At 49.4% G+C, this 24,489-nt stretch overlaps 2 protein-coding genes across 2 annotated transcripts in view; one reads left to right on the top strand and one right to left on the bottom strand.

The window, feature by feature from the left end:
• Window positions 1-684: 684 nt before the first annotated feature.
• Window positions 685-20,820, top strand: acsbg2 (acyl-CoA synthetase bubblegum family member 2). Its single transcript, XM_084461631.1, has 15 exons — window positions 685-806; window positions 4,627-4,762; window positions 5,826-5,941; window positions 8,407-8,678; window positions 9,797-9,885; window positions 10,971-11,091; window positions 11,816-11,896; window positions 12,023-12,172; window positions 12,619-12,795; window positions 13,245-13,426; window positions 13,595-13,837; window positions 14,148-14,365; window positions 16,068-16,207; window positions 17,940-18,186; window positions 18,649-20,820. Exons 1-15 carry the CDS (start codon window positions 800-802, stop codon window positions 18,765-18,767), a joined length of 2,298 nt encoding a protein of 765 aa, XP_084317757.1. The 5' UTR covers window positions 685-799; the 3' UTR covers window positions 18,768-20,820.
• A 3,392-nt stretch (window positions 20,821-24,212) lies between these two features.
• The window catches only part of mllt1a (MLLT1 super elongation complex subunit a), a gene marked incomplete at both ends in the record, with an annotated part of 4,687 nt that continues 4,410 nt past the window's right edge, over window positions 24,213-24,489 (bottom strand). Inside the window, 1 exon segment of the mRNA XM_084436177.1 lies at window positions 24,213-24,222. Coding sequence (XP_084292303.1) covers window positions 24,213-24,222 — 10 coding nt within the window.

Raw genomic sequence — 24,489 nt, 5'->3', positions numbered from 1 at the left:
GAAGACTTTTAACAGGGCAGCTAAAATTAGACTTCAAACACTGAGTCATGTGACCATCACAGCATAAGGGAGTAGGTTATGCGCTATATCAGAATGTTATGCTGTGAAAGTGACTCAGTAAATGGCAAATACATTATTCGCTATTAGGTTTGTGTTTCAGCTGAATGTAGGATGTTTAAAATGTAAATTATCATGATGCAGACCTGCTTCCCCTGTTTTTGCATGTTCTCTGTTCAGAGCTGCAGTTGAGTCATAGTCAGACCAGCACAGCTGCGATTGCTGTTTCAGACTCTCCTGATGGAGGCCCTGCCCACTCCTTGTACTATAGTAACCCCTGCTCTATCTGCAGCGTGTGTTCATGCGCGGAAGTGTGTGAGGGGGTGGGTAGGGGGGGGGTAGGGGGGTGTGCAGCATCATCATCCCAAGAGAAGAGGGAGAGTCTCCTCCTCCAGCAGCACACCCCGTCCCTCCCCCTGCACTCGTTTGGCTGACGGGACCATGTATGGGGGACCAGTTTTGTGGTGTGAGCCGGTTCAGCCAATGAGGAGAGCGGTAGTGTTGGAGGTGGGGGAGGTGTGTTTGCAGGAAGGGAGGCAGCATGCCGGGGTGGGGTTTCGGAGGAGGGACAAGCCGGCGGTTTGAAAATGAATGATATTTTACACACTCGTAGCCTGGAGTGGGAGAGCCCCTGCATATTTCTAGCGGCAGACTGATTTGACCTCGCTTTCAACACGCAGCACTCCAGCCACCCGGCAAGTACCACTAAAACAAGGAGACCTGAAGAATTCCCTTCAAAATAATGCATTGTGAGTCCTTTGAATTAATTGTTTTATTCATTCATTCATTCGTTTAATCATTCATGGGTCTAAACATTTTGCTCAGACACCAGCTTTTCCTTTCAATGTCTCTCTCTCTCTAGCAGCATTAGCAGGTTGACATGATTTTATGGTTAGTTATGATCATTTTTATATGTTTTGGGAGTATGAATATAAAGAGACACGTTTCAAACAACATCCAAGTCATTGGAAGGTGTGGCTCTGCTTTAATGATGGAGGTTGTTCCTTTACTGACTGAATTTGAGCCTTGTTCGCTGTTGACTAGTTAATTTTGAGTTGAGAACCAGTTATCTACCATCAGGTATTCCCCACATTCAGCTGAATTCAGTGGAGCACATTGAACATTTGGGGAGGCTGGAGGTGGCCTCACCCTGGCTAGTCCATGCGGACCCCAGCTCTGGGACTGGGTGGAGCCCCTAGATCATACCAGAGATGCTCGGGGTCGGGGGTCGGGGGTGGCAGGAACGAGCCCAGAGTTTCGCTACGAAACTCCAGCTCCAAACCTGATTCACTTGAAACTAAAGGGTTAGCAGCCAACCATGGAAACAGGGCCCAGGCACCCGGGCGAGGTGGCCCAACTATGGAGAGAGAAGTGCTCTGTTAGTTTCAGCTGGGGGTATTTAAATGCTGGGTGTGGCTACACTGGCTTTGTGTAGAACATTTAAAATGTATTCCCTCTGAAAAGCATTGTAACGATTGGTGTTGGTAAGCTGTCGTTAAGATGGCATATTCAGCTCTGCAGAGGGCGTTGCCAGGCGTTTTATTTATTTATTTATCTTTTAACGGGCATGACCAGGCAGCTGGACATTCTGTCAGGGGTGTAATCCTCTCATGATCGCATGGAACGTAGTGGACAGTTGCTATCTTGACGTAAGTGTAGCCAATGGTAAATCCGTGTGACCGGAGTCCTCCCAGCATGCTCGGCTGGCACACTAGGCAGCTCCCTGGGTGTCTGGCAGGTGGTAGGGAGACAAAAACATCCTAACGGCTCCAGCGTGACGCTGATGATCGATCATCTGCTCCTTCAGGGTTTGACACCTTCCATTCTGATGAAGGGGAATCTCTCAAACATCACCTACTGTAGCGAGAGTAGGCTATCAGCTTTATCTGAAAGTTGGGACTGAATGGGGTAGAGTTGTCTAAAAGTGACATTTGGAGAGCGTACTGCATCACAGATTCTTATTGGTTTTTGTGCGACACAGGAATGGTGGTCACATGACCTTACGCATCAGCTGTTGCTGATTCATCAGTCCTTGGTCAAGTCGTGTGACATCAGCTGGTAGATCGCCGGTGGAGGGGTGGATCAGCCCCTTTGTTGACAGACACACAGATAACAATAAGTCTTCTGGGACCCTTGAAAACCCGCCCGCCCCACCCCCAATCCTAGGCCCCCCCAGGGACCCCTCAAGACAACACATTACTGTACCAACACCCCCCCCCCCCGGCGCAGTGGGACCCCTGACCGTTGACAGCTGAGTGTCGGCAAGAAACGTGCAGCTGTTTCTGCTGGTTGGAGGAAGAGGAGAGCAAAATGGCAGCTAGTTGTAGCTAGGTTGTGTGGTGCTGGCGAGGTCACCCAGTGGCGTCTTCCTCCTTTAGCGGAGACGACACCAGCCGTGCGGGGATGAGTAATGAGGTGAAGTCCGTCGAGGTCAGCGGCGACCATTAGCCAGAAGGGAAGAAGAATCGGTCTGCTCTGCTGGGGAATATTCTACGGCACATGAACCCTGGCTCTGAAAAGCAGATTGAGTTACGATTTTATCTACATGTCTTTATAATTATGTATAAGGTGTGTGTGTGTGTGTGGCCTACAATTTCTTACCTTTTTTAATTGTGTGGGTGGGTGTGGTGACATCTACTCAATACTAGCCCCTGTGGAAGGGAAAGTTGTTATTATGACGGCCGAGTTCCTGGCTGATGATAATATTAGTGTTCCTGTGCTGGCTGTTGTCTTTTCTCCTGCCTGTGGCCAGTGTCTCTGTCTGGTTAACTATGATAGGCCCCCCTACAATAGGACCAGAACCTCTGGTATGTGTTGTCAGTGCACCCAGAGTGGTTAGATAAACACGGCGGTCCAGCTTTGGGCCTTTACCAGAGGGGCCATGGCTATGGCGGAGAGTAGACTAGGGCTGTTGGTGAGGGTGGGCTAGGGCAGTTATTGTTCTAGAGAGCTGATGTGCTTCCTGTGCTGTGTGGATGACCCTCTGACCCCGTTTACACCTTGCATTAAAATGTGTCTCCTATCTAGATTGTATCTAGATAATGATTTAGACCTGATTACATTTACACCTGGCATTAATATGCGTTTCGATTACCTTCAACCCGATCCGTTTGAGATCCGATCGACTCTGTCCAGCTGACAATCGAACGTCACATCCTGTTTGTTCTTGAATATTTTCGTCTGACTAAATTGAGAGTAGACACTTTTTTGTCTCGTTTGGACTCCAACCTTGACCAGGATCCATTTTAATGCGTTCTTGCTAGCTGCCATGGAAGCCTGCTCCTTGCTGGTCTGGAACCGGCGCGTTCCAACGGCTACGTATTTCCGCCCACGTTGTTATGTGGATTAAAAACACATTTCCATTTACACTTCTATTAAATGTGGTCGAAATGCGTCCCTGACCACCTCCGGAGGTGGTTTGGCCGATCGGATCGCAATCAGTCCTCAAAACGTTTTGGGCGCATTTACACCTGTACTTTCATGTGGTTTAGCACGATCACATTGCAATCTGATCACCAAAAACGCATTTTAATGCCAGGTGTAAACGGGGTCTCTGTCAGTCTCTCTCTCTCACGTGCCAATTGGGTAACTGGCCTGTCCTTGGAACAAACTGGTCAGTGTGTGCCCTGGCCGGTCTGTGTGTCTTTCACACTGATGGAGCCATTGCATGTCAATATGGAGCCACCTGAAATCAGGCCATCTTGTGTAATGTCTGCTGCCCTGTGTCCAAAAATGGGTTTCCTAACACTATTGGCACTAATGTTCTGATGCAATCCGAACATCGAAAGTCTCTAGGGCTTCTGTTGATTTACGGTAAAACCACAATGGTTAATTTGTTTTGTCAGAAAGCTGTTATTCCTGAGGAGCCCTCATTGTTCAGAAATGAGCGTGTGAAAAAAGGCAGCTCAACTGGCATTGCATGCTGGGAAGTTCACTATGGCATCTCTGTTCTCAGCTCAGGTCTACCCCTTCCTACTTTGGGCCAAATCAGTAACCATGCAAGCAACCCTGAAGAGGGTGTAGCGTTAATCCTGTAGGTTTCCAGGCTGAGCTCTCTAGCCATGTTTCCATCCTCATGTTTTATGCGAATTAAGTTGTATCGAATTAAAAATGCCTTATGGAAACAGTAAAATTCGATTGAAAATCGACAGTTTGTACTGTCAATCTCATTGGATTTTCTCTTGTTCGATAAAAGTCTTTTGTGATAAATGCTTTATCCGATTTAAAGCTCTAGATGGAAACGCACCGGCTTTATTCGCATTCGTATTTTTAGCGATCCTCACACAATTCGATTGACAAGTGGATGTAAAAATGGCTTCTGAGAGCCTGTATGTTGTTGACCCAGGGGCCTGACCTTATGACCCAGGGGCCTGACCTTATGACACACAAGCAGCAGCACACTTGTGGTAGTCTTGTGAGCTGCTTGGAGAGTGAGTCACATGTTGGTGACAGCGCCACAGTGGCCAGGGGAGCAGGTACCATATTGGGGAGAAGTTAAGTCACACATCCTAGGCGGAGTCAGGATCAGCTGTCACTGACCCCCGTCCCATATCTCTCCCGTTTCCACAGTGACCGTGTGTGAGCCCGCCTCCATGTCTGCTGCCGTGGCGATGGACCCCTCGAGCGACGCAGGCCTCCTGAAGTCGTGCGGCACCGGTGACAGCTCCGCCTCCCTGGATGACGTTGCGGTGGATTCCACGGCCAAGTATGCGACGCAAACCGCCTGCCAATACCACGTAGAGCTAGTCCGTCTGCATTTTTTAGAGTAGGAACACTATGGCTTCATAGAAATGGCAGGATTTACTAGGAATTTTGACTAGGGTAGTGACAGAGTGGAGGACCATGTTGAAACAAATGTCTAAGTATGCTTTTATCATGCTATCCTCTGGGATGTACTGTTTCTTTGTACTTTTACCCAATAAATCAATCAATCAATCAATCATATGCTGATGAAGACGACATAGGACCGTGCAAAGACAGGACCGTGCAAATGCAATCCAAAAAACAGTGCAAATATAAAATGCAGTGCAAATACAAAATACAATATAATGCAAATTAGTAAATATATATATATACGGAATAGAGTGTGGTGAGATATATATATATATATATATATATATATATATATATATATACGGAATAGAGTGTGGTGAGTATGTGCAGTGTGTGCAGAGTGTGGTGTGATAGTGCAAGTGGTGCAAAGGGTAAAGAGTCAATGGGGGGGTGCGTTGTGGGAGACACAAGCCTTGTTAATGAGTCTGATGGCCGTGGGAAAGCTGTCTTTGTGGTGTGTGTGTGTGTGTGGGCCCGCAGTGTGTGTGTGTGGTGTGTGTGTGTGTGTGTGTGGTTCCGCAGTGTGTGTGTGTGTGGGCCCGCAGTCTTCTGCCAGAGGGGAGTGGTTCAAAGAGACCGTGACCGGGATGATGGGGGGGGGGGGGGGTGAGAGGTGACAATGACAACATCCAGCCTGAATGTGTTCATCACACTTCCCCGTCAGTGAAGGAGAACAGACGTCGTACCCCTGGTCACACGGTCACTCGCCGTAAACAGGAAATGGCGAGGGTCATGAAAGTGAAATGGCAACATTTTGTAATTTGGATCAGTGAACGTTTTTGGTTAGATTTTGCTCGGGGCCGTTCCCACTTCCACGCAATGAAGCCCGTCCTTCCTTTCGGGGGTGTCCCGGAGGCGCGGATGTTCGCACGGACGTGGCGGGATGGAGTCAGACTGGCAATCCGCTTAATTGTTGTCGTTGTCTTTCCCCTCAGTGAGTCATCGGAGGAGGAGTCAGCCGGCGAGCGGGAAGAGGAGAACAGGGCCGGCGCCGAGCCTCTCACCAGACCTACAGACACCCCCACAGAACCAGCCACACACACACAGTCAGGTAAGGATACACACACACACACACACACGCTATACAACCACACACACACACGCTATACAACCCCACACACACACACACACACAGTCAGGTAAGGATACACACACACACACACACGCTATACAACCACACACACACACACACAGACAGGTAAGGATACACACACACACACACACGCTATACAACCACACACACACACACACACACACACAGTCAGGTAAGGTTGCACACACACACACACACACGCTTTACAACCACACACACACGCTATACAACCACACACACACACACACACACATAATTTCAGATGATGCAAATACAATTGGGTTATAAGGGTTAGGGGTCAAATGGAAATGAACACAGCCTACCCAGGATAACCCATTCCCAAATAAATCCACACTTACCAAAAAAGTTGTCTGTGTACTTCCTGTTTGACCGGGGTACTGAAAATTAGATGTCCCCAGTGAACTGAACTCACTAACTCTTTTTTTTTTGGGGCATGCATACTTCCTGAAAGGTTCACCTTCAATACCAGTAGGAGTAAACTTCCCTTTCCTGGCACCACAGGCTCAGGCCAAGAACGTTTGACTTGTGGACACACCGACCTCCCACAGTGAAAAACACACTCGTTAGAAAGGCTGCACCTTGTGCCTTTTAAAAAGGGGAAATCAATCTTCTGTAACATTTAGGACATGGTGAAATGCCCCCTCCAAGCCTGGCTGGGCAGCTGAGTGTCCCATCAAGAGAGGGGTCAGGGAAGAATTTTTACAGCTCACTTATCTGGCCCCCTGGGTGATTACTGTCTTTTTGCTTCCCTCTGGAATATGTAGAGAGTGGGTCGTATGCCCACCTCCCTTGTTCTCTGTAAAGCGCATTGTGTTGCCTCTGGGTATGAAATGCGCTATACAAATAAAGCTTGGATTGATTGATTGATTGATTGAAGACCCCTGGCCATGTGCTCCTGCGCTGCTGACTGTCAACAGCGCGTCAACGTAAACAGTCCCCTCCGAGCCCACGGAAGGTTCCACCCCACAGCGCTGCTGAGGTGTTTACAGCCGATAACACGCTGTCCTGCGCTATGGAAACGCGGTCAGCCCGCCGCGCTGGGTCACATGGGAGACATGTTCTCTGTTGATCTTTCTGTTTTATAGGGCTTTCATGGCGTTTGTCGTAAACACGGAGCATGGGAAAGGGCTGCTCTGTTATCTTAATGACCCTCTCATGCGCTCCGCCATATTGTTGATATTAATCTTTAGAGCTGGTCTTATCATCGTGACCTTACCAAATGGCTTTTATAGATGTATAATTTCCTGAATCCTGTTAGGCCCATTAGACATGTTTGTGGTTCTCTATGGCGTAAGGATCACAGTTTGATGGTCAGGCACGTCACTGGGTCTCCTGGTCAGCGAGGGTCTACTCTCCTCTGTGTGAGAAGAGAGGGAAGCCTCTCTCCGTGTCTCCAGAGCGTCTCAGCTTTGAGCGCTTTGCTGCCAAATCTGTAATTAACTGGGATTCCTCTTCTGGCTCTTCCTTGTGTCTGAAGCTGTGTTCGGAATCGCTCCCTCGTTCCCTCACTCCCTACCCCTATATAGGGTTCACCATGTAGTGAACTACCTAGGGAACGGAGAAAATGTAGGGTACATGCGCTGTTCCCTGCAAATCAAGGTGAATTGTGGGTAATAAATAGTGGACTATATAGGGAACGAAAATTCCGCGGAGAATTCGGACACTACAAACAAAATGGCTGACGCCCTATATAGTTCACTATATAGTGAATAGGGAGCGATTCCGAACACAGTGTGTGGGTGTGGGTGTGGCATCTTCAGCGCCATTTGGGGCCGAGCTGCAGGGGCCACACTTCCCTCCTCTGCTGGCTGGTATATCCACCAACCCAGCAGGCAGTGTGCAGGGGGGTGGGGGTGGGGGACTAGCCTGTGAGATTTAAGACCCAGTCAGAGCAGAGCCCGCCTGTCTGTCCCTGAACCAGAACCAGGCCAGAGCCCATCTCTCTGGGTGCTGCTGTAGGGAGCAGGGCGGCCATTACGAGTGATTGATTGGACGGTTTTAGAGAGGGGCTGAGTGTCATGTGATGTGCCGTCCGAGTGATTGGACGGTTTTAGGGGAGGGGCTGAGTGTCATGTGATGTGCCGTCCGAGTGATTGGACGGTTTTAGGGGAGGGGCTGAGTGTCATGTGATGTGCCGTCCGAGTGATTGGATGGTTTTTACGGAGGGGCTGAGTGTCATGTGATGTGCCGTCGCCACAACTTTCCAATAAGTCTCTCACAGAGCGCGTCTTCTCGAGGGAAGCGTCCTAAACCAAGCACGCAAAATGGCGTCCAGCTTCCTCGGGACATCCCGTCTGTCTCCCTTCCCCGAGTTTAGAGAAAGCCTATACTGTATTAAATAAATAAATGAATAAAAGTCCCCTCACCTGTTCCCTCTCCTCCTCCCCCCCCCCCCCCCCCAGCGAGCGCCCAGCGCCCAGACTCCCTGGCGGTGACGGGGTCGGGGTCGCCGGGTCTGTGGACGTCCAGGTGCGACGGCGAGGTGAAGCTGAGGATGGGCGAGTCCGGCGCGGCCGCCGAGGCGCCCGTGACCATCCACCAGATGTTCGCCGAGGCCGTGGAGCGCTTCGGCAGCTACACGGCGCTGGGCTGGAGGGAGGACGAGCAGGCCAAGACGCTCAGCTACCACCAGTACTACCAGGCCTGCCGCACGGCCGCCAAGGGCTTCATAAAGGTGAGCGCGCCGCGTCGACGGACGCTAGGAAAGTACGCCCACAACTAGCACAGACGCTCCTGGACTCGTCCTATGCGACCGGTATCAAATGTTGTTTTGTGAGAGAGATGAATGTGAATGTAGACATGTTTTTATGACGTGACAGCAGTGCATCGCCCAGAGCGATAAGAGTTTAACTGTCACCGTGGGTCACTGATAAGGGGACGGTGTACTCTAGCACTCCTAACGCGCTTCCAGAGCTCGAACAAAGGCTCTCTGGCCTGCCCCGCCCCCTCAGACCGACGCCGCTGTGTTAGAAAGCCTCGCTGGCCTGTCCCCCCGTCCTCACACGGACGCCGCTGTGTTAGAAAGCCTCGCTGGCCTGTCCCCCCGTCCTCACACGGACGCCACTGTGTTAGAAAGGCTCTCTGGCCTGCCCCGCCCCCTCACACGGACGCCGCTGTGTTAGAAAGGCTCGCTGGCCTGCCCCCCGTCCACACGGACGCCACTGTGTTAGAAAGCCGAGCGCAAGAACGTTTCCGCCAGTCGCCAAAGTTCAGTAATTCGCTCTCCAGACGAACAGCCCCCCATTGTGAAGGGGATCAGCTCTGTGAACACGTCTCGTTTAGAAGGAGGCTTTTGTTGACCGGTGCTGCCCGCTGGTCTCGGCTCAGTGTGTTTGACCTCCTGTAGGCCGAGCGGCACGCGTAGGGGGGAGCTCAAATGTCAGACGTGTGTGTGTGGGTGTGTGTGTGGGTGTGGGGGGGGGGGGGGGGGTAGTCTCACAACGCAGGCCACGCTATTGTTTGTTGTGAAACCGAACACTGTTCAACAGCAGGAGGGGGTGGGGGGGGTGCTGGCTCAGCCCCTTGGGAGAGACACACACACACACACACATCGTTGAACCTGATGGCCTCCATTGGGGAACCAGAGTAAGGCATACCAGGGTCATGGTATCAGATGACCGTTTACTTCACCTTGTTCCGCATTCGCGCACGCGCACACACATGCACACCTTGCCGCCTTTGTCCGTCGTCACCTTTTTAAGATTCGATTACCGTGATGTACTCGCGTCCGGTTGCACTAACAGGTGTTGCGTTCTAGCCGGCGACCTGAGACTTTTGCGTTTCTGTCCACAGCTCGGTCTGGAGCGCTACCGCGGCGTCTGCATCCTGGGCTTCAACTCAGCCGAGTGGTTCATCGCGGACATCGGGGCCATCTTTGCCGGGTGAGCGTCTGGCCCCTGTCAGAGAGTCTTGACGCTGATCGATGTGTCTGTGCGTGCGACGCGCTGAATGTTCCCAGCTCTCTCGTATGTCCCGGGCATGTGAAGGTATCTTAGACGATGTGTTACACGAGAAATACGAGCCTGTCAGAAGAGCACTTCAGCCGACCTTGGTTCAGCACGTAGTCCGTTGACCTCGCACGTTAGAAGGTGATGGATTTCTAGGTGAGGACACCACATGTCACTTGTCATTCTCTAGCGCACCGAGCAGCTTTCTGCCATGCTTCCTGTTTCACATGCAGTTTAGCTCATGACTGGCTAGAGAACATACCGGTCTGAGTCATCGCTGCGATGCAGTTGAACCTCAAGCACAGCTCTGTAACCGATGGATTAGATCCCAGCTGTCTTCATTGGTGTGTTTTTGCCAGGGTTTTAGAGCTGAGGTGATTGTGACATCTGGTGTGTGTGTGTGTGTGTGTAATCTGTAACAGAGTGCTGTCAGTCTCAACACAATCATACAGTGTTCTGCTCTGTGGTTTGAAACGTCTTTCCCACGTTGGCGTCGTTGATGCCTGATAAGAATGTATTGAAATTCCAAGCTAGCTGAGTCACCAAACCTGTCCTCAATAAAGGGATTCCTACAACTTCTCCAATTCTCTTTGAGGTTACTTACTGCATGCTTGAGATGAAAGGCAACATAACTCGCAGTCAACCTTTTCCTTGTGCCTGTCTGTTTAGTTTTAGTTTTGATTTTGTCTAAAATCATCAAGGATGAACACCCAAGTTAAAACTTTCCATTTCCATTGTGGTGCTCTGTACTGTGAAGTACTGGTGCATTCGTTTGTGGTCGGAAGTGGCAAAATACCTACCTCCGACCTGTGTGCATTTGAGCTATATACCATTATATCACAGTTACCTAGTTATATCTAGTGCATTCGAGCAACTGGGGGCTGAGAAACATCTGAATTTGCGACGAGGAAGTGCGAGTTCACGCTGCGTTTTATTTAATCATTCCTAGTAGCAAGTCGCAATTTTGCCACCTCCCAGTTCTAAACGAACGCACCCTAAGTCCTGTCTTCCTGTTCCAGTGGGTTTGCCGTGGGCATCTACACCACCAACTCTCCAGAGGCGTGCCAGTACGTGGCGGAGAACTGCCAGGCCAACATCATCGTGGTGGAGAACCACAAGCAGCTGCAGAAGATCCAGCAGGTACAGTCTGGGAGAACCAGGGCCGTTCACCCAGGGGACATACTCAGATCAGAACCAGGGCCGTTCACCCAGGGGACATACTCAGATCAGAACCAGGGCCGTTCACCCAGGGGACATACTCAGATCAGAACCAGGGCCGTTCACCCAGGGGACATACTCAGATCAGAACCAGGGCCGTTCACCCAGGGGACATACTCAGATCAGAACCAGGGCCGTTCACCCAGGGGACATACTCAGATCAGAACCAGGGCCGTTCACCCAGGGGACATACTCAGATCAGAACCAGGGCCGTTCACCCAGGGGACATACTCAGATCAGAACCAGGGCCGTTCACCCAGGGGACATACTCAGATCAGAGACTGGTCCCAGATACTTTCTTGGGGTACTAACCTGAGGATCGCTAAAAATATGAATGCGAATAAAGCCGGCGAACGTGCGTTTCCATCTAGAGCTTTAAATCGGATTAAGCATTTATCACAAAAGACTTTTATCGAACAAGAGAAAATCCCATGAGATCGACAGTACAAACTTTTTGTCGATTTTCATGACTTTTTAATCGAATTTTACTGTTTCCATAAGGCATTTTTAATTCGATATAACTTAATTCGCATAAAACGTGTGGATGGAAACATGGCTAGAGAGACCTACGCAGGCTTTTCTTAGACTTTTTGTCTGATCCAAAGCTGGTGTCTGGTATGATTATTATGTTTATTCACGACCACAGGTTCAAGACAAACTGCCACACTTGAAAGCCATTATCCAGTACAAAGATGCACTCAAAGAGAAGAGACCAAACTTATACTCGGTAAGATTGTCAGAAGTGTGTTTATAACCTTGGTGAATGTTGTTGTTGTTGTTTTTGTGTACGCTGAAGGCTGCTGTGTCACTGCAGAAAGCTCTTCCCTGGTTGAATGTGTTTGATGTTCCACAGTGGGCGGAGTTTATGGAACTGGGCGTCGAGGTGCCCGATGCCCAGCTGGATGACATCATCGCTGACCAGAAGCCCAACCAGTGCTGCACGTTGATCTACACATCAGGGACCACAGGCCAACCCAAAGGAGTGATGCTCAGTCATGACAATGTGAGTGGGATTGTCCACACACACACACACACACACACACACACACACACACACACACACAGTGCCGCCTCTGCCTACAAGCAGACCAAAGGAAGCAGTCATGTTTAATTATATATAATTAGCCAAAATGTGTTGGTACACAGAACACATCCCTCCTCCCAGGGCCTCCACAAATCTCACTTAGAGCCTAACATAGTCCAGACACACACACACACACACACACACACACACACACACAGCCGTTAAAACGTATTTAATGTTGACTAGGCCCTGTCTGCTCCCTTTACTAAGGACATAAAGATCTCAGCCTGGATAACGTAGCCACCAAAGGCAGTTCATCCAAGTGACCTCGTTTTGGTGGCCATATATTGAGATGACTAATTAAAACCAACCTTTGCTCACAGCGGGTCGTAACGACTTGTCTTGCCTCCATCCCCTCTATCCAGCTGACGTGGACGGCGTTCGCCACCGGCCGCCATCTCAGCCTGACGGACGCCACCACGGCGCAGGAGTGCGTGGTCAGCTACCTGCCCCTCAGCCACATCGCCGCCCAGATGACGGACATCTGGGTCACCATGCGGATCGGGGCGGTCACACACTTCGCACAGCCGGACGCCCTGAAGGTGAGCAGCCAACTGTTTTTGAAAAGCTCACAACTGTTCACCGTTCACTAATGGCGGAACTCGTGATGTCCGTGTGGCCGGCAGTTCTCTTGGTTGTGCTCGTCCGTTAGGGTAAAGCCAGTGTGTAATCCAGTTGAAAGAGGAAGATTCCCACTAGAGGCCTTTTTGGCACTGGGTAAGTGATAGCGCACCCTTAGGGGGACACAAGCATACAAGAGTACTAATCTGTTTAGAGCTTTGAGCCTTTCAAAAATGGCTGCTCCTTATGAAAATGATGTTTTTTCCATGGGACTGAGCCAGTGCCCCCCCCGCCCCCCCCCACTGCCCTGCTGGTGTACAGAGTTCAGTTTCACAACAAACAATGTGATAAAACTGTCTACCGCTCCACTTCCTGTCACATTATCGCGTCAGGCGCTTTTGACTGACCGTTCCCCTGCTGGGTTCCTCAGGGCTCCCTGGTGACCACGCTGAGGGAGGTGCGTCCCACAGCCTTCATGGCCGTGCCGCGCGTGTGGGAGAAGATGCAGGAGAAGATGAAGTCCGCCGGGGCCAAGTCGTCCACCGTGCGCAGGAAGGTGGCCATCTGGGCCAAAAACGTGGGTCTGCAGACCAACCTCAGCAAGATGCACCAGTAAGTACCGACGGCAGTAATTACCGTCGGCAGTACGGCAGTAATTATCGACGGCAGCATGTCTTTAAGATTTGTTTTTGTAAAAAGCCGCAAACGGCACGTAGAACAAAAATCAGCCCTTTGAGGTAACCGTGGTAACGAGCGCCGACGCTACCCCCCCCCCCCCAGGAACGGCGCGGTGGCGAGGGCACCCCTGAACTACCGTCTGGCCAAGAAGCTGGTGTTCCGGAAGGTGCGCAAGGCCCTGGGGCTGGACCGCTGCAACAAGTGCTACACGGGCGCCGCCCCCATCACCAAGGAAACGCTGGAGTTCTTCCTCAGCCTGGACATCCCGGTGTACGAGCTGTACGGCATGAGCGAGAACACGGGCCCTCACACCATCTCCCTCCCCGACGCCTTCCTCCTCACCAGGTAACGCCTACCCACAATCCCCTCTGCACACGCATCTAGCAGGAGGACAAGCCCGTCATGCTGAATAAATATTTGTGTGTCTGTCTGTGTCTGTCTGTGTCTGTGTCTGTGTGTTAGATGGATAATAATATAACTATACTCTACACACATGTATAATATAACTATACTCTACACACATGTATAATATAACTATACTCTACACACATGTATAATATAACTATACTCTACACACATGTATAATATAACTATACTCTACACACATGTATACATATATGTTGGCGCTCAGGCATAACGATGATTATTTGGTCAGCTGTGGGAAGGAGATCGCCGGCTGTCAGACGAAGATCCACAGCCCTGACGAGGAGGGCAACGGGGAGATCTGCTTCTGGGGCCGCCACGTCTTCATGGGCTACCTCAACATGGCCGACAAGACGGAGGACTCTCTGGACGCCGACGGCTGGCTGCACTCCGGGGACCTGGGCAAGCACGACGAGAACGGCTTCCTGTTCATCACGGGACGCATCAAAGGTACTCCTCCTCTCAGCGAACGCGTGTCCCTTACCAGGGCGTTCTACCTACCCCTCCACTCTGACCAGGGCGTTCTACCTACCCCTCCACTCTTACCAGGGCGTTCTACCTACCCCTCCACTCTCTTACCAGGGCGTTCTACCTACCCCTCCACTCCCTTACCAGGGCGTTCTACCTACCCCTCCACTCTGACCAGGGCGTTCTACCTACCCCTCCACTCTGACCAGGGCGTTCTACCTACCCCTCCACTCTTACCAGGGCGTTCTACCTACCCCTCCACTCCCTTACCAGGGCGTTCTACCTACCCCTCCACTCTCTTACCAGGGCGTTCTACCTACCCCTCCACTCTCTTACCAGGGCGTTCTACCTACCCCTCCACTCTCTTACCAGGGCGTTCTACCTACCCCTCCACTCTCTTACCAGGGCGTTCTACCTACCCCTCCACTCTCTTACCAGGGCGTTCTACCTACCTACCCCTCCACTCTCTTACCAGGGCGTTCTACCTACCCCTCCACTCTCTTACCAGGGCGTTCTACCTACCTACCCCTCCACTCTCTTACCAGGGCGTTCTACCTACCCCTCCACTCTCTTACCAGGGCGTTCTACCTACCTACCCCTCCACTCTCTTACCAGGGCGTTCTACCTACCCCTCCACTCTCTTACCAGGGCGTTCTACCTACCCACCCCTCCACTCTCTTACCAGGGCGTTCTACCTACCTACCCCTCCACTCTCTTACCAGGGCGTTCTACCTACCCCTCCACTCTCTTACCAGGGCGTTCTACCTACCTACCCCTCCACTCTCTTACCAGGGCGTTCTACCTACCTACCCCTCCACTCTCTTACCAGGGCGTTCTACCTACCCCTCCACTCTCTTACCAGGGCGTTCTACCTACCCCTCCACTCTCTTACCAGGGCGTTCTACCTACCTACCCCTCCACTCTCTTACCAGGGCGTTCTACCTACCCCTCCACTCTCTCACCAGGGCGTTCTACCCACCTACCCCTCCACTCTCTTACCAGGGCGTTCTACCTACCCCTCCACTCTCTTACCAGGGCGTTCTACCTACCCCTCCACTCTCTTACCAGGGCGTTCTACCTACACGTCCGTCCGTCTGTCTCTCTGTCCATCCCTCAATCAATCAATCAAAGCTTTATTTGTATAGCGCATTTCATACCCAGAGGCAACACAATGCGCTTTACAGAGAACAAGGGAGGTGGGCATACGACCCACTCTCTACATATTCCAGAGGGAAGCAAAAAAACTGTTTCACCCAGGGGGGCCAGATAAGTGAGCTGTAAAAATTCTTCCCTGACCCCTCTCAACAAGGCGATCTAGCAAGCTCCAGGAGTATGTTTGTCTACCAGCTAAGAACATTTATAAAACAATACATTACATTAAATTACATTTCAGAGTAAGAGAGGCTAAAAAAGCATCATAGGAGAGACATGGCAAATACTGGTGTGTGTTTGCTATGACCAAGGCCTAAAGCCGTAAGTGGGCTGGTGTGTGTGTGTGTGTGTGTGTGTGTGTTAACTAAATGCTACGACTTCCACAGCAGACACGGGGGTATCTATCGGACTCCATCCCTCCACTCTCTTACCAGGGCGTTCTACCTACCCCTCCACTCTCTAGAAAAAGCCCATTCCAGTCCAGTTGTCGTCCTCTTGTCTTCCATGGGTGAATTGTGACTGTGTGTTCCAGAGCTGATCATCACGGCCGGAGGAGAGAACATCCCCCCTGTGCCCATCGAGGACGCCGTGAAGGAGGCCACGCCCCTCATCAGCAACGCCATGCTCATCGGAGACAAGAGGAAGTTCCTCTCCATGCTGCTCACCATCAAGGTACCCGCCGCCCCGAGAACGCGGCCCAGAGAACACAGCCATGCTCCCGAACACCCAGGACAGCCTCCTAGTCACACAGCACCAGCAGGAGGCACCAGCGACCTTCGTTAGTCACACAGCATTTTGTTGATGCTTGAAGCAAAAGTGTGCATTAAAATGTGTAAGGCTGCGTTCCGAATCGCATACTTCTACTTCTTACTACCAGTACCTACTACAGCTGCCCTTAGAAAGTACGTACTTTGCAAGCAGTAGGCATTCAATTGGGACATACTACCTTGTCATAACATTGCGCCTTGAAATTTGCCCACATCCGTCGCTGTCCATAACGCGACATTCGTCTACAGCTGTCACAACTCGCACATGTGACGCACATTTCCGCTGCGCACAGGATTGTGGGTCAGAACAGCCAGAAAAGCCTGCTGGCTTGCATACTGCAAAATACGACCGGATGTAGTAGGACATCCTGGTATTTTTGCCATACTGCATGTAGCATACTATGTATTGGGACATACTACATCCTGTTTTGGCATACTATATAGTAGGGTAGTATGCGATTCGGAACACAGCCCAGGTGTCAGCCCCGCCTGGCTGTCGTGAGCGTCCGGAGCCAAATCTCCCAAATCAGGCCGTGTGCCCCAGTGACCCCTGCTGAGGTCACCCAGGCACAGAGCCCGTCTAGCAAACCACTGCCTGAAACAGACTGGAAGATGTGATACAATCCTTTGATAAAAGTGATACACTCCTTTGATAAAAGTGATACACTATGTTAAAATTCTGTACTAAATGGTAAATTGACTGCACTTATATAGCGCTTTTCCACCTTAGCGGCACTCAAAGCGCTCTCTAGTACTACGTTAACACTTATGTATGTGAATCACAGCCACTTGTTGAAGGCGGAGAGATATCTGGAATCAGATAACTCATTTGAGATGTTAAAGATAGCCAGTCTATAGATAGATGGATGGTCTTGGAGATTGGCTGAGTCCTGTGTAAACAACGTGTTCTTCAGTACAACAGCACATGACATGGTGATGAGTAACAGTGCAAGGTTGTCATGGCTGATGATGCATACATGAGCAATAGAAATTCCATCCCGTCACTTCGCTTTCTGCTCACCGCTGCCCCCTGGTGGATTACTGGGCAAACTGCAGGGCTTCATCAATAGGACGTCTTTCCTTGCAACATTTCGAATGCGATGTCAGTTAATGGCACTGACTAACATCACTGACTAAACAGCGTCTTGTAATGGAAAAATCTTACTTGGTTTAGTTTAGATTTCAAAGAACACGCTGAGTGGTTGGTCAAGCTGGTTTCAAACAAAGACAATAGTTTATTCTATGTTACGAATTGCAATCCGGACTCGAAAACAGGAAGTGAATCCAGGCAAGAGTGAGTCAGATGTGGACGAGGTCGATGGGTTATAACGTGAAAAAGGAAGCAACATAGTTTCAGGATGAAGAGGACAGGGAAGTGATGTCACACAGGAAGAATTTGTAGTTTTAACAGACTGATCTATGAGAACAAACTACAAAGTTAGAACAACAGTCAAGTAGGAAAACAGAAAAACTATTTTTGGAGTGAACACATGGTTGATGACTTGATATTACATTAACAGTCTTAAAGCAACTCCTGCTTGTAGTGTATTCAGGACGCCGGAGTATTTTGGTTGAGATGAAGAGGAGCTGTCTTGTTGCCACAAGTGAAGCAGCTTCCTGTCCTGGTTCCCTCCCAGTGCCAGGTGAACGGAGACACGGGCGCCCCCGAGGACGAGCTGACGCCAGAAGCCCTGGAGCTGTGCAGGAAGATGGGCAGCAACGCCACCCGGGTCTCTGACATCGCCGGCGGGCGCGACCGCCTCGTCCACGCCGCCATTCAGGAGGGCGTCAACCGCGTGAACGAGAGCGCCACGTCCAACGCACAGCGCATCCAGAAGTGGGTCGTCCTAGAACAGGACTTCTCCATCACGGGCGGAGAGCTGGGTGAGTAGAAATGAACCAGTCCAGACCCAGCAAACACGCAACGTCAGGGAGACGTTCAGATCATGTCTTGATAACGTCCGTCAGTCCTGAACCCCGTTTGTACGTCTGCTGGACCCCCTCAATATTCAAACGTCTGGCTTGGACCCCTCTAAGACGTCTGTGGACGTGCAGAACGGGTTCAATATCTGAACGTTAAAAAAAAAACATTCATTCTGGCTCCTAATTGGATGTCTTTGGACGTCCGAAAAAGACAAAAAAGACATCTAAAAGACGTCTTTTAGACGTGTCTTTGCTTAGTGGGGAGGTGCCCTTGGGGAAGGTTCAACTTCCAGCTAGTCCGTACTGATCTAGTCCATACTGATCTAGTCCGTACTGATCTAGTCCATACTGATCTAGTCCGTACTGATCTAGTCCGTACTGATCTATGTGAGAGATTTGATTGGATCGCTCTTTTTCTCCAAGGCCCCACTATGAAGCTGAAGAGGCCGGTGGTGATGAAGATGTACAAAGAGCAGATTGAGAACTTCTACAAAGAAGTGGTGACCCCGAGCACACCGGACAACGCGCTGCCCCCCAAATAAAGCTGGAACAATAGCGGTCACAGAGCAATGTACAGTAGAAAGCCTCCACAAAAAAACTGCAGACAGAACAGTCTTACACTCTCTCTCTGTCTCTCTCTCTCTCTCTCTCTCTCTCTCTGAGTCACTCTCTCTCTCTCTCTGAGTCAGTCTCTCTGTCTCTCTCTCTCTCTGTGTCTCACACACTCGCACACATATGCTCTCTCACACTCATACGCACACACTCACACACACTCTCATATACGCACACACTCACACACATTCCACATCATTCATCAATACAATCTCTGCTTGTTTCTCTCCTGTGAACATGTTTTGCAAGCTTTCTGGTTTTGGTTGTTGGGTTTTGTTTACATTTGTGGGTGTTTAAAAGAAAAATGAAGTCAAAAAATCCACAAGAAGCCATTGTAGAATATCTTTATGCTTTTGAGAGAGTTATTGATAAGCTGACTACAACTATTTATTTGTATTATTGTAATGAACATCAATAATCCAATAGATGAAGTACAGTTGTATATTATGAGGCATTATTATTGCACAGTGATACTTGAGTGGCAAAGAATCCAAAAAGTCCATAGGACGTGGTAGAAATTTGGGCTTATGTTTAAAAAATAACAAAAAAAAACATGGCTCGATTATTTATTGTTTTCTTTTTGCCAAAGTCAAACTATTAATTGGGTCGAATAAGCAGTGGATGTGAATGAATTGGCATTTGATATCAAGTGTGTCAGCACATCCATTGTCTGTTGGCCCAAATAAGACACAAAAGGTGAATTGACAGGGAAAGAAGACGCTGTGGAAAGATATAATTGACCTATTTATTATTGCTGTTTTGTTTGTTGCCTGTCTGGTTTCAGTCTTGGTGAAAGTGAATCTGTCATTGTCTTGTAGCTCCTCTGTCCAAATGTTTAAATGCAGTTCTACAATGACTAGTGCTGGGGTAAGGTAGATGAAGATGTACATTAGTTAATCTTGGGCCGTATTAAACTGCTCCAAGTTACACTCTTGCATCTACACTATCTCCCAGTACCCAAATCTCTTTCTCTGAGTTGTGAAACCATGTCATTCAAGCCATATATTCCACTGTTATAGGATTTTGTAACCAACGACTTGTACGGCTGTTGTATTCTGATGTGTGTGTTCAGCTGCCTACACCGTCGCCTGGTCCTATCGGAATGTTTTCTAATGATTGTTACAATTATATGTGTGGAACTGCTGTGACCTTGTTAAATACTGTAAATATGTTTAATTCCTATTCTATGGTCTTTATTTTAAGGCATTTCTCTCCCATACAGTAGGACACATGTATGCATCGCGCGTCATTGCAGTAGAATAACAGCCTGGTTGTTAAATGATATTTTACAGGAGCTAGTTGAGAAGGTCCAGCTCCTCTGGCCAGCAGTGGCAAGGAAATACTTGAATTTGAGGAAAGAGGAAAAGTCATGTTATCCAAAGACCTAAGTGTGTACAGTTGTAAGAGTACGTGGGTGTATTATTGTATCCACCATCCTCTCCTCTTGTGAATACTAATGTCAGAGAGGTGCTCCTTCGGTAGCGAGCTGACCGACCCAGTGGTGTTTGTGTGTAAATCCAGAAGCTGTACATGGGATGACGAGGCGTTCTGTCTCTAGTGTGAAGGAAATGACGGTAATACTCGCTTATTTTGTTTCTTCAACAGGCTCAGTAAACGGGTGTCTTTTATCATGTTGCTCTTCCACAAAGACAGAGGGGATTTCTGGGTAATCCAGTTGTAGCTATTAAGTCTCTGCTCCCTGTACCAAGGAGGCTAGTTTGTGAACGCATCCTCTCAATTCAACAAGGACTGTGAGCTGTTAACAAAGCTGTACTTTTTTTTTTACAGTCAGGAAGAGCAATTGATTTCCATTTCCATGCAGGTGTAAGACGGTGAGAGTTGACTGCATAGACAAAATACTGGTTTTACCTGACCCTTCACACCTGAGACTGAATTAGCTTTTGTTCCTGGTATCTGGGCGGGAAGAAGGAAGACAAAACAGCTCGTCTCTCGCGAGAGTAGATGAGCAGGGCTGTCTTTAAACTAGCGGTCCACAGAAACCTGGATATTCTGTGTGTGATCTCGCTGTGAAATAAAAGTGCTATACTCAAATGCAAGATGTGTGCTTATTTTGCTCATATCTATTAAGGTGAAATATTTTTTTTCTGAATGCATTACGGCAGTAAAACGATCATCTTCATAATACATACCACACAAAAAAGCCAACAGTCTTAGATTAGTGAAACTGATTGCATAGTCCTAGCAGGACACTCGGGCTGAATTGCCATTTCGTTTCACTTCATTATCCTAAATCGCTTTTTGAGAAATGTCAGATTCGGGGGCTGCAGCCAGGCTAATAGAATCCATTAGAAGCAATAAGCTGCTATTATAGCTTGACCACCTCATGGCCTTTTCACCTCCAGTCTCTGTGTGACACGCTGACCTCTGCATGACCCTTATCCTACCCTCACACAAAGGAAATAAAAAGGTCAAAAAATGTTCACCAACAAAGCGACGAGGCACCGACAGACAGTACTCAATGACTTTATTAATAATATGATTTCAAAATAAAAAATAACATTAAAATAACGTTTTTTGTCCTTGTTCCAACTTGCATTGTATGGCCACATGGTGGCATTGCATGCCAAGTTAAGGAAACCAAAATCACACTGTTCTGCCTTCCAGCCCACGGTAGCATTCGCCACATAAATGGAACACATTTCCGCCCCTCTCCCCCACCTCCCCCCTCCCAATTCCCTTGATAAATACAGCCTCCCCTGTCACAGACACACATGACGACCACTGACACAGGAAACGCCCCCTTCTCACATGCCCCGCCCCCACACTCCCGACAGCATCTGGAGAAGGAACACTCATTTGCAAGTAACCATTAGCTTTTTTTTTGTCTTTTTTTTTTGTCTTTTACATCCTGTTAAAATCCACACAGTAGATAGTCTACCTCTGCTTATCATACACTTATATATAATATAGCTTCAGTTGAAATGCTTCCTTCCCTCCCTGGTGTGATTCTGAGGGTGGTACTGGTTCACTTAGTATCAAGGGATCGCACTTGGATAAAGACATAGGAGAAATGATGACTCCGAGCTGGGAGCAAGTTTTGTGCCTGGGCTTTGTAACCGTACCTCATAGAGTACGGACAAACAGAACACTGCCTAATACTGAGTAAAAAAAATAAAAATAAAAACATCATAAAAGGACATACACAACAAAAATACTTATTCTCAGTGATAAGTTCACTAGTCTAGCCCTGAAAAAGGCGTTCATCTCAGTCTCCCTTCAAATCCTCGGGTCCTCTCTCTGAACTTACCCCTGGAAGGTACTGGAGGTAAAGATCTGAGGTCGTAAGGGAAGTAAAGACTTGAGATCCAGCCCAGGGCTAGCGTTCCTCTCCGTGATGTACAGTACGTATACTGGGTGATGTACAGTACGTATACTGGGTGATATCAACATGTTAAATCATACACCTGTTCCGTGGTGTCACATTGTCATGACGATGATACACAAACACAACATTCAGGATCTTCTCCATGACAACCCTAGGGCTAAGATAACAATTCCAACAGGCATGTTTCTGGATGTATAATGACAAAACATGCCAATACAAATAAAACAATTAAATAAGAATTCTTAAAAATAAAAAAAAGTTGGCAAAAATCTGTTCATATCGTATTGCATGTAAATATTGTATAAAAATCTTAAAAATACAGTTTAGATAATTACTTAAGTACTGAAGTCACCACAGCCAAAAGTGCAGAGGTACATAAATAAAACATTGACTGTTGGTAGACAGTGGGGCGTCTCTCTGTAGAGCTGCCTGCCACTCGACCTTTCACCCCCCCCCCCCCCACCCTCGCGTCCCACTCCACAACACCAGGGACAGACTGAGCGCCCGGTCAAAGGTCAGAGTTCATGAACGAGGACTTGAAGGTTAAAAGTTCACACACAACAGTGCGGACACACTCTGTCCCTCTCTCACACACACACACACACACACACACACACACACACACACACAACCACCCACCCACACACACGTACGTACACACACACACCTCACCACACTCACACAGTTGCAAAGTTCATTCTCAGTGATCAGCGCACAGGAGTTGTGTTGACACAGGCACACCTAGACGAGCGCAGGGGCTGATGGGAGTGGGTGCGGAGAGGGACACAGTGGGTGCAGAGAGGGACACAAGGCGGTTATTTCACTTTAAAAACCAAACCACACATTCAGGGTCCTCAACACGGCACGTCCACAGAGGAGGGGGGAGGGAGGGAGGGAGGGAGAGAGGGAGGGAGGGAGGGAGGGAGGGAGGGGGGAGAGAGGAGTTCACCTTGCACAACCAGGCAACAGCCAGGCAACAGAACGGAGAGAACTATTAAAGCTATCGGAATCACAAGAACACACGGGTTGTGAGAACCAGAGAGGGCAACCAGGGTGTGAGGCGGGGGGGGGGGGGGGGGGGGGGGGGGTCACACCCAGGCTGACTGATCCACAGTGGATGTGAGAAGGCTGGGCGGGGCCACAGGAGGAACACGCCCCCGGCAGCTCTGCGTCCGTCCCCGACGACAACCGCACCTCCGGCGCCGGCCGGGACAAGGCTCAGGTCCGTCGCGGGACTTGTGGACCGGCGTGTGTTCCTACCAATAACAGACATGTCACTGGAAGCAGCCTGCGGTACAGAACGGAGCTCCACAAGGAGTGTGGACTGGTGGCCGGAAAAGACACTGTTAAGACAATTATATTCAGGCTTCCTTATTTACACTAGTAAGAGAGCGGGGGGGTTGCTCTTTAGCTAGCGCTCGTAGGCAGCCGTAGCAGAATGCCCTGTCACACTGGAGAATGCAGAAAGGCACTAAGAGGGTGGTAAGGTTTGTTGCTAGCCCTAGGAAATAAACAACAATACATTCATAGCTCACAGGTATCTCAATCGGGAAGAGAGAAAAAAAAAATAGCCCAAAAAACTGTTGTCGGTATAAAAATAAAATGTAAAAAAAGTGTGGCCCCCGTTTTGTTTTGATTTCTCATCCGTGAGACCATGGCTGCTCTCCCCCCCTCCGCTAAGAAATAAAAAGGCAATTCAGAAGACGTGATCCTCCGTAGGTCAGTTGAGCCCTTTCATGCACACGGGAGGGAGGAGGGAGGGGTCGGGGGAGGAGGAGAGAGAGAGAGGGGGGGGGTGGGGCTCATTGGGAGGGGGGGGGTTCAAGGCTCAGCTCTCTGTGAGAGGGATCAACGGGTAACAGCAGACATCTGTACAGACAAGAGACCAACCGCATCCAGAGCTCGCTGCCAGCCAGCCAGACTGTGTGTTTCTGTGTGTGTGTGTGTGTGTGTGTGTGTGTGTGTGTGTGTGTGTGTGGAGGGGGGGGGTACAGACATGTGGGCCAGATGCGTGCGTGTGCGCAGATAGCTACGGGCTGCTGCTCAGGAACACGAAAAGGTTACTTAACCACAAAGACGTCTCCGCTAAAGCCTCTGCAACACACACACATATACATACACACACGCACGCACACACGCACACACACACACACATATACATACACACACACACGCACACACATATATATATACATACACACAGGCACGCACACAAACACACATATATACATACACACACACATATACATACACACACACGCACGCACACACACATATATACATACACACACACATATACACACACA

This window comes from Borostomias antarcticus, assembly GCF_949987555.1.
Source record: "Borostomias antarcticus genome assembly, chromosome: 3".
Lineage (NCBI taxonomy): Eukaryota > Metazoa > Chordata > Actinopteri > Stomiiformes > Stomiidae > Borostomias > Borostomias antarcticus.
The sequence above is the reverse complement of the archived record's forward strand: the minus strand, read 5'-3'. Positions and strand labels throughout refer to the sequence as shown.

Coding starts and splice junctions, on each gene's coding strand:
- acsbg2 (XM_084461631.1), top strand. Junction 4,763..5,825: donor GCGGTGGATTCCACGGCCAA/GTATGCGACGCA, acceptor CTTTCCCCTCAG/TGAGTCATCGGAGGAGGAGT. Junction 13,838..14,147: donor GACGCCTTCCTCCTCACCAG/GTAACGCCTACC, acceptor TTATTTGGTCAG/CTGTGGGAAGGAGATCGCCG.